The sequence below is a fragment of the Pygocentrus nattereri genome, chromosome 27 (assembly GCF_015220715.1).
Source record: "Pygocentrus nattereri isolate fPygNat1 chromosome 27, fPygNat1.pri, whole genome shotgun sequence".
NCBI classification, from domain to species: Eukaryota; Metazoa; Chordata; class Actinopteri; order Characiformes; family Serrasalmidae; genus Pygocentrus; species Pygocentrus nattereri.
Genome location: NC_051237.1, coordinates 23,449,955 through 23,459,989, shown reverse-complemented (window position 1 = coordinate 23,459,989; position 10,035 = coordinate 23,449,955). Strand labels below are relative to the sequence as shown.

Genomic DNA, 10,035 nt, shown 5'->3' with positions numbered 1-10,035 from the left:
GGGTGTGGCAATGAAATTGAACCCAATCAATTGAATTTGGTTAATTGGTTGATTTAAAAACATCATCATTTAAATGTTAAATCTAAATCATGTTTATTTGGGTTCTGTTTGAATGATATTAAATTTAGTTTGATGACCTGAAACATTGAATTGTGACAAATATGCAAAAAAATGAAAGAAATTAGGAGGGGGTGAATTCTTTCTCACAGCACAATATATTCACACTTCTCAGTTCTGATGATGTAAAAGTAAGATTAAAATACACTCACTGGCCACTTTATTAGGTACACCTGTTCAGTTGCTTGTTAACACAATTAGCTAATCAGCCAATCAAATGTCCACAACTCAATGCATTTAGGCATGTAGAGGTGGTCAAGACAACTTGCTGAAGTGCAGGCCGAGCATCAGAACGGGGAAAAAAGGGGATTTAAGGGGCTTTGAACGTGGCGTGGTTGTTGGTGCCAGAAGGGCTGGTCTGAGTATTTCAGAAACTGCTGATCTACTGGGATTTTCACTCACAACCATCTCTAGGGTTCACAGAAAACGGTCCGAAAAAGAGGAAATATCCAGTGAGCGGTCAGTTGTGTGGACGAAAATGCCTTGTTGATGTGAGAGGTCAGAGGAGAATGGGCAGACTGGCTCCAGATGATAGAAAGACAACAGGAACAACACCTTGTTGAAAGTATGACATGAAGAGTTAAGACAGTTCTGAAGGCAAAAGGGGGTCCAACCTTTTACTAGCAAGGTATAAATAAAGTGGCTGGTGAGTGTACATGACAATAATTTTAATATTGTGATAGATTTGAATCTGAATGAAGTGACGTGAGTTCGACTGGAAGCTCCACTGTGGGTTAAAACAATCAGTGATTCAGGAGCTGCAGGTCAGAGAGAGCCGTGACCAAACCGTGCAGACATATTGAGTCACAGCATTTCTCAGAGTGGACAACACACACACACACACACTAACACACACACACACACACTGGTGTTACTCATCAGTTGTTGGGTTAGACTCAGGTTTGACGTCGAGGATGAAAAATGAGGAAAAAGTGTTTCTCCGTTTGTGTTGAAATCCTGCAGTGTTCCTCAGGAAGTGAGAGAGACACTGAGTCGAGAACACGAGAGAACCTCACTTACCCTCAGCTACACCACAGCGGAGGAACGCTCAGATCTCCTGCAGGAGGTGGAGGAGAAACGTTCTCTGAAGCTTGTTTGTGAAGTTGTACTGACGGTCTGCCATGTTCCTGCTGGTTCCTGCTGTTCTTCTCCTGGTGGTACCAGGTAAGTTCTCTCTTTCCTCAGATCCACACTGACACACGGCTTTAAGAGGAGAAAGCTTCGTAGATTTGTCACATCTCTGACCAAACACAGCGCAGATCTCCACTCAGGGAGCATCAGACATTCAGACAGAGCAGCTGTCACGGATGTTAAAGACAGTAGGCGGCATAATAAAACACTGATACTGTAAATAATAACATAATCCCTGCTGTCTATCTGAATTAGAGTAATTAGAGAATTCACAGGAAATATTAAACCTAATATTCATTCAAAGTTCCATAAATACAACAGCTTCATACAGAACTCTGTGTTAGTGTCAATAATGTTTTCCTTGTTGCTCTGCAATAACTGACCATTTTAAAGTCCAGTCAAGTCTATTTAGTGTAAAATAATATCACATGTAAGGTTTTGTGCCCGTTGTAGTGATTGTACTGAGAATATAGCCAAAGGCTCATGTTGTGATGTTATCCATTAGCACTGAAACCTCCCAGGTGTTTCAACCACAAAGAGTCAGAATCACATCTGTAGCTCAGGTAACTGCATAAAACAGTGTTTCCTCATCAGACAGATGTTTATATTAGGCTGCTGGTGTGTGGTGGTGTGTTTATTGAGGTGGTGCTGCACTATAACATCTGCATTTTATTCATTTCACTGCATCCATAATCCCAGCAGTGCCAATTCAGGATTTAGTTTATACGTTTTATAAATGCTTATGCATCGACAGACAGTGTACATCATGAATATCAGACATCTGTATCGACCCTCAGGTCCCATATCGGAGCATCTGTAATATCATTCTTAGGCTGAACCTGCTGAAGATCTATGAACCCGAATGAAAAGCGCAGATCTGCTTTATGGTCACTAAACTTTTACAGGGACGTTGTTACTGAATTTAAAAGTAAGAGTAAAACTGAAATCAGATTCATAAAAGTTTAAAAGACGCCAGAGTTTCCTGTGTCAGGCAGCGCTGGAGTGAACAGGGCTGTGTAGATCAGCCAAACCCATCTGAGAGGACTTTAATCTCTGCTGTTTACCAGACTCAGCCAATCAGAACCTCAGCAGAACTAAATCACGGCCACTCTGGAGGAGTTACTCCAGCATCTGCTCCATAAAGAGAAGTGAAAGCTTCATTAAAGTCCATATCTGCTCTTCAGTTCGTGCTATTCTGATATCACTGTGTGAGGCAATCATGTTCCTGTGGCGTTTCAACAAATTTCCTGTTTCCCGCTGTACTGACCTCCACTGACCTGCTATTGCTCCAGCGTAAAGATTTTAAGTTTCTCTCAGAGCTTGATTCAGTTCTCTGAGGCAGGTAAATAAGTACAGCAGGCAGCGACAGCAGGCAGCCCTGGAGAACTTATGTACTTATGTAGAACAGCTCTGTTTCCCACTCAATTAGGACTAGCCTGCCGTAATTTAGGACTAGTCTGTATTGGACTGGGTCTAGTCTGTATTAAATTGGGACTAAGCTGTACTGGACTGAGTCTAGTCTGTATTAAATAGGGACTAAGCTGTACTGCACTGGGGTTAGTCTGTATTAAATTGGGTCTAGTCAGTGTTAAATAGTGACTAAGCCTTACTGGACTGGGACTAGTCTGTATTAAATTAGGACTAAGCTGTACCAGACTGGGACTAGTCTGTATTAAATTGAGACTATGCTGTACTGGACTGGGAGTAGGCTGTATTAAGTAGGGACTAGTCTGTACTAAACTGTGACTAGTCTGTATTAAGTTGGGATTAAGCTTTACTGGACTCTGACTAGACTGTGTTAAATACGGACTAAGCAGTACTGGACTTGGGCTAGTCTGTATTAAGTTGGGATTAAGCTTTACTGGACTGGGACTAGGCTGTATTGTATTGGGAGTTGTAACACAGTGTCCTGTTTCTATGCAGGATGCTGTGGACTGTGGACAGTGGACAGGCTGACGGTGAGGAGTGGCGGGTCCGTTACTGTCCCCTGCCACTATAACAACAGGTTCCGAGCACAGGTGAAGTTCTGGTGCAGAGGGAGGATGTGGCAGATCTGTATGCCAGTGAGACAGTCGGTAAAGGTCAACATTACTGACAGTCCGGCCGAGCTGGTGACCACACTGACTCTGTCCGGCCTGCATGTCAAAGACGCCGGACGCTACTGGTGCGCTATGAAGCGTGGAGGAGTCCTGAAGGCGGATCTCAGGACCTCGCTGGAGCTACAGGTGACAGATGGTAGGAAACACTCTGAAATCCAGTTATGATCATACGTAAAATAGCTCTTCCTCTACTTACAGACACTAATCTGGTCTGAATTGAATGTGTTAATCCAGTAGTTTCCACTGTTTCTGCACTTTTATTGAGTTCTCTTATCTCTCGTTGTTGAAATTATTCATATAAAATATAATAATTAGTTATTTTGTTATTGCTGGCAGGTTTATGGGTTAAACATATCAGAGCTGGATACAATGTGTGTTGACTGTCATATATATACTCACCGGCCACTTTATTAGCTAGTAAAAGGTTGGACCCCCTTTTTCCTTCAGAACTGCTTTAATTCTTCATGTAATACTTTCAACAAGGTATTAGAAATGTTCCTCAGAGATTCTGGTTGGTTATTTGAGTTACTGTTGCCTTTCTATCATCTGGAACCAGTCTGCCAATTCTCCTCTGACCTCTCACATCAACAAGGCATTTTCTTCCACACAACTGACCGCTCAGTGGATATTTCCTCTTTTTCGGACCGTTCTCTGTAAACCCTAGAGATGGTTGTGTGTGAAAATCCCAGCAGATCAGCAGTTTCTGAAATACTCAGACCAGCCCGTCTGGCACCAACAACCACGCCACGTTCAAAGTCACTTAAATCCCGTTTCTTCTCCATTCTTGACCACCTCTACATGTCTAAACGCATTGGGTTGCAGCCATGTGATTGGCTGATTAGCTGTTTGTGTTAACATGCAACTGAACTGTACGTAATAAAGTGGCCGGCGAGTGTGTGTGCGTATATATATATAAACCATTTTTATTATTGTTATTATTATTACTATTGTTATTGTTGTTGTCAGTATGTATGATTAAGTGCCAACTCCCTGTGTCCACCATGGTGGACGGTGTTTCTGTTTGGGTCTCTAATGTAAACAGAAATATTTAATAATTCATTTAATATATAATTTACACTGTTGCATAAACACTGGACACTGTATTTATTGATTAATTATTGAGAATATTAAGGTGTCCTGTTTTTGCTCTTAGACACGCCGGACCTTTGGGTCAGCAGCAGCTCAGTGTCTGGCACAGTGGGCGGGAACGTGAGTGTGCAGTGTCACTATAGCGACCGGCTGAAGGAGGATGAGAAGAAGTGGTGCAGGAGTGGAAATCTGCATTCCTGCCAATCACAGCAGGACATACAGCCACCCCAGAATGCAAAGCTGCAACTCAGGGACGAGGGTCAGGGCCTCTTCACCGTAACGCTGACCAACCTGCAGATGGACGATGCTGGTTGGTTCTGGTGTATGATTGGAGGAATTCAAGCTCCGGTCCACGTCACCGTCACTGCAGCGTCCACCACACAGAACGACAAAGGTACCTTCAGCAAGAGCCTGAAACAGAGTGACTGACACTGACCCTGACACTGTCCCTGACACTGGCCCTGACCCTAACACTGACACTGACCCTGATCCTGACCCTGACACTGACCCTAACACTGACCCTGACCCTGACACTGACACTGACCCAGACATTGACAGTGACACTAGCACTGACCCTGAGACTAACACTGACACTGACAGTGACACTGACCCTCACCCTGACCCTGACACTGACCCTAACATTGACCCTGACACTGACCCTAACACTGACCCTGACCATAACCATACAAATGCTAAACTTTACATCTATAACTATGTATTTATATTTTTACACTGTATTAATTTACACCCTAATGCTATGACTAACTTCAACCCCTCAGTCTTGATCCTGACTTCATGCCCTAACACAGCAGCTCTCAGTCCTGGTGACCCAACACTGCATGTTTGTGTGCTCGGCATCATCATGCACTCACTAACTAATTAACCCCTTAACGAGCCGCGGAACCCGTCTGTAATCTGAGTTTAGAATGAAATCCCTGTAGTTACTGAATAATAAGCCTTATCATGAAATAAACCTGGAATGTTAAGGGGTTAAGGAGCTCCTCCTGGGAGTTGAGGAGCTCTTCCTGGGTATTAAAGAGCTCCTCCTGGGTGTTAAGGAGCTCCTCCTGGGTATTAAAGAGCTCCTCCTGGGTGTTAAGGAGCTCCTCCTGGATATTAAAGAGCTCCTCCTGGGTGGGGTCTGGTGTGCAGAGTTTGGAGTCAATAGTCTTAATGCTGTTCTGATCTTAAAACAGTATCTGGATCATTAAAGTCTGACTCATACAGCAGCAGATCTCTGGACTCGCCTCAGTCCTGAATACACAGTCTTTCTCATTTCTTTCTTAGAGTCTCCTCAGTCAACAACTGCAGCAACATCAGCACAGTTACCATCCACACTGTCAACACCACCACCACTCAGCTCCACCCACCAACCAGCAGTACCTTCAGCTGTGACTGAACACTCACCTGACTGCACGTCCACCACCTCCTCGACGTCCACCACCTCTTCACCGTCCACCACCTCCTTGATGTCCACCACCTTCTCAACGTCCACCACCTTATCGACAACCACCACCTCCTCAATTTCCACCACCTCCTCGACATCCACTACCTTCTCAACGTCCACCACCTCCTCCACGCCGAAAGGTGAAATGTTTTATCCATCAGGTCTTCTTCAGGAAAGCTCCCTGCTCGGTGGACATATTTAACCTGGGTCTCTTTACCTTCACAGCTCTGTCCGGTGGTCCATTAGCTGTGCCCAAACGCAAAGAAGCTACTTTACCACCTACAGGAAAAAGGTACGTATCCATTCATCTATTGAGTCACTTTCTTCTCTAACGTGAGCTCAGGGTGCAACGTTTACGTTGGATCAGGTTTGAATGGTTCCTCCTGTGATCAGAGCTCTGTTTCTGCTTTAACATCATATCATCAGTCTGAGCTGAGTTTATAGATGTTGGAGACTTGGGTGCAGGGTCTGCTGGGTGAAGAAGATCTACCGTCTACGATCAGATGAAAAACATGACCGCAGCAATAAATCAGTGGGCAGATTCATGTATATATTATAGGTCTGTACTAGGTCATATGAAGCTGGGTATGTGTATGCGTATGTGGTCCAGGGACCAGTACTTTGAGACTCCCAAACTTCACTGAGCTGCCAGTTTATTAGGTACCCTGTAGCTACACTGACCACTTAATGAAGTGCTTATCTCTGAACAAAGAACCCAGCAGGCTGCTAAACTAAACACAGGCAGAACTTTAATGACAGAGGTGTAAAATCCAGGTCCAGAAAGTAAAAATCCTTGCCAGGATTTTGTTCCAACTGCCTGGACAGCTCCGGTGGTGTGATCTAACTAGAGAAGCCAGCCTGTTGGAACAAAATCCTGGAAAGGATTTTTACTTTCTGGACCTGAATTTTACACCTCTGTCTAATGACATGCATGCATCTGTACAGCATCAACTTTCTAAACATTTACAGTTTTACATTTTATCGTTCCCATGTTTTGTTTACAGAAAGCTCTGTAGCATTAACTGCTATTAAAGAAGACCCAGTTTATGAAAAAGCTTTATTAAAGTCAGACAAGTACTGTCTCCTGGCAACCACCAAACCCAGACTCGTCCATCGGATTGCCAAATGGAGAAGCGTGATTGTTCGCTCCAGAGAACACTTCTCCACTGCTCTAGAGTCCAGTGGCAGCGCTTTACACCACTGCATTCCACACTTTGCATTGCGCTTGGTGATGTAAGGCTTGGATGCAGCTGCTCGGCCATGGAAACCCATTCCATGAAGTTCTCTATGCTGTTCTTGAGCTGATCTGAAGGCCACATGAAGTTTGGAGGTCTGTAGTGATTGACTCTGCAGAAAGTTGGTGACCTCTGCGCACTATATGCCTCAGCATCCGCTGACCCTGCTCTGTCATTTTATGTGGCCGACCACTTCGTGGCTGAGTTGCTGTCATTCCCAATCGCTTCCACTTTATGATCCCACTGACAGTTGACTGTGGAATATTTAGTAGTGAGGAAATTTCAGGACTGGACTTGTTGCACAGGTGGCGTCCAATCACGGTACCACGCTGGAATTCACTGAGCTCCTGAGAGCGACCCATTCTTTCATTAATGTCTGTAGAAGCAGTCTGCAGGCCTAGGGGCTCAGCTTTATACACCTGTGGTTATGAGTGAGTGGAACACCTGAAAATCAATGATTTGGATGGGGGAGTGAATACTTTTGGAAATATAGTGTGTCTGTTGATTCTAAACGGTGGTGGGATTAGGGTTAGGATTAATACTAAGGTTAGGGTCAGGAGCGGGTTAAGAGTTAAAGACAATAATGGTGAGTTTAGTAAATATTTAGTTGAATGTAACTTAAAAGTAAATGACGTGTCTACTGAACATCTGAAGTGGACAATCCAAATAAAGTGTGACCAAGACGTTCGTCTAACGATTTGCTCTAAACCTCGCTACATCTTACTTTTACAGCCTTTTACATTAGACAGGATCAGTACTTCCTAACATAACAGAACACAGCATGGACTAGTCCTGCCTTCACAATAAAAGTCCTTAGATAAACCTAGTCTAATCTAATAAATGCTCTGAAATGAAAATGCAGTGTTGAACTGCAAAATTCTGTAAACGTTGATCTTTACTGTTCTGTAATCTGAACTCCTGTATTTCTCGGTTTATTTCAGACAGTATGTGTATCTGATGGTCACTGGGGGGATTTTACTAACAGTGGCTATAGTGGTCACTGTGATCTGGAGGAGACAGACACAGAGGCGTAAGTAGAACCCACACTGACCTTTATAACTGTTTATAACACTCTGAGTGATTTGTATCCACAGCTGTTTGTGTAATAAGCTCCAGTGACGTGTCAGTCGACGCTAAAGCTACAACATTTCGGTTCACTGGATTTTGTTTCTCTGAAATCTGTTTCTGTTACATTTTAGGTGTGAATCACATTATGTTGGAGGGGATGGAGCCAGAGGAGCTCACGGTGAGTGAATTAAACAAAATAAAATGTGTGTGTGTGTCTTTAACTTCTTAAACTCTTCAAACTCAAAACTTCAGAATTTATACTGCTGAGTAACAGATACGGATTCATAACAGCCACAAGCTACTGAACAACTGGAATATCTATCATTTTACTGATGAATATTGTTTTATTATTGACTAGGTGAAGGATGATGTTGATCTGCTGGACCATGAATGGACAAACAGGACTGTTCTGAAACTGGAGGAGGAGAAGGACACTGTAGCAGAGCTTTAACGGCACAGACTCTCAGAAATACTGCAGTTTAACAAACACAGTTCTCAACGTTTTCATATTTATAATGTCGTATTTCAGCTGATGAATTATGATCTACTGGATGTGAAACAGACTGTAATCCAGTGCAGGTCACATGGAATAACGAACCCTCTGATGGTGACCTGCAGTGGGTTCTGGGTAATTTTATAACTTGTTATTTTCAGAAGCTCCGGCATGTTTTACTGAACCCATGTCAGCACTCGTGATGGAGTGTAAGTGATCGCTGGAGTGCGAGTGTATGTGTGTGTGTGTGTGTATGAGTGAGCATGAGTGTGTTTGTATGTGTGTGTGTGTGTGTGTGTGTGTGTGTGTGTGTGTGTAATGGTGTCAGGTGGTCTGAATGAAGCCTGAACCAGTTCCAGATTCCAGATCACTTCAGGAATGCGGGGCAGTAATGGTGGCCTTTGGCCCACCTGGCTAACAGCCTTTCCCCCCTGGCTAACAACCCTTAGCTCAGCTGGCCAACAGGCTTCAATGCTTAAACGCACAGATTAACGCAGCCTAAAATATCATATAATCATAGTCAGAGTACTGGTCTGATGTCAGACCCGTCACTGCTGTCATATTGCCGCCGGTCGGCAGTCAGATGAAGTGACAGCTAACAGTAGCTCAGTGACCGCAGCTCTCACAGAGACACTGTTCGTTTACTGTCACATTAGTCAACAAAGTATTCAGATCTCATCCAAATCAAGCCTTCCAACTCCACAATATAAACTTCTCAGGAAAAGGAAAAATATTCTTCATATGTAATTTTGTATTAACTAATAAATACTAACAATGAACCATGTATTTCATGTGTGTCAAGCTTATTGACCTCAAATGTATGAATCTGGTACAACGCTGTCATATAAAGTAGGCCAATTTTATTTATGAAATAATATTTCATAAACAAACATCACAAGACACAGCACTTAATCAGTTCTTAAGGAACCATGACTCTAATTAACACTAATTAGTGATCAGTTTCTATTCTCCATTTTCTGTTCAGGAGAGAATGGTTGCTCCTAAATTATGCTAGCACAGCATAAATAACCATTTTGAGCGTTTTCAATCAGGTTTCTGTCCACAGAGATCAACAGAAGAAACAGTGGAGAGAAAAACGTCATGGCTAACCGAACTGAAAACTGCACTGAGATCACTAAGCAGGTCACCATTCCTCACCATTCTTATCATATCTCAGTGCAGCTTTCAACACTGCTACTCATGATATTCCTGTGGCATGTTGGGCTTCCATCATATTTAATTCAATATCGATGAGTGAAAATCTGTCTCTTTAACATCCCTGTTAAACATGGTGTTCCGCAAGAATCCATCCTCAGCCCCATTCTTTTCACCACGTTTATGCTTTCGCTCAGCCAG

The 10,035-nt window shown here is 43.3% G+C and overlaps 1 protein-coding gene across 1 annotated transcript; it reads left to right on the top strand.

Annotated features, from left to right (window-relative positions):
* The first annotated feature begins 1,099 nt into the window (after positions 1-1,099).
* si:ch211-264f5.2 (uncharacterized protein LOC570749 homolog) lies at positions 1,100-9,465 on the top strand. Its single transcript, XM_017687881.2, has 8 exons — positions 1,100-1,281; positions 3,172-3,483; positions 4,501-4,830; positions 5,724-6,023; positions 6,109-6,175; positions 8,060-8,148; positions 8,318-8,364; positions 8,545-9,465. The coding sequence occupies exons 1-8, from the start codon at positions 1,239-1,241 to the stop codon at positions 8,635-8,637; spliced, it is 1,281 nt and encodes a 426-aa protein (XP_017543370.1). The 5' UTR covers positions 1,100-1,238; the 3' UTR covers positions 8,638-9,465.
* The last annotated feature ends 570 nt before the right edge of the window (positions 9,466-10,035 follow it).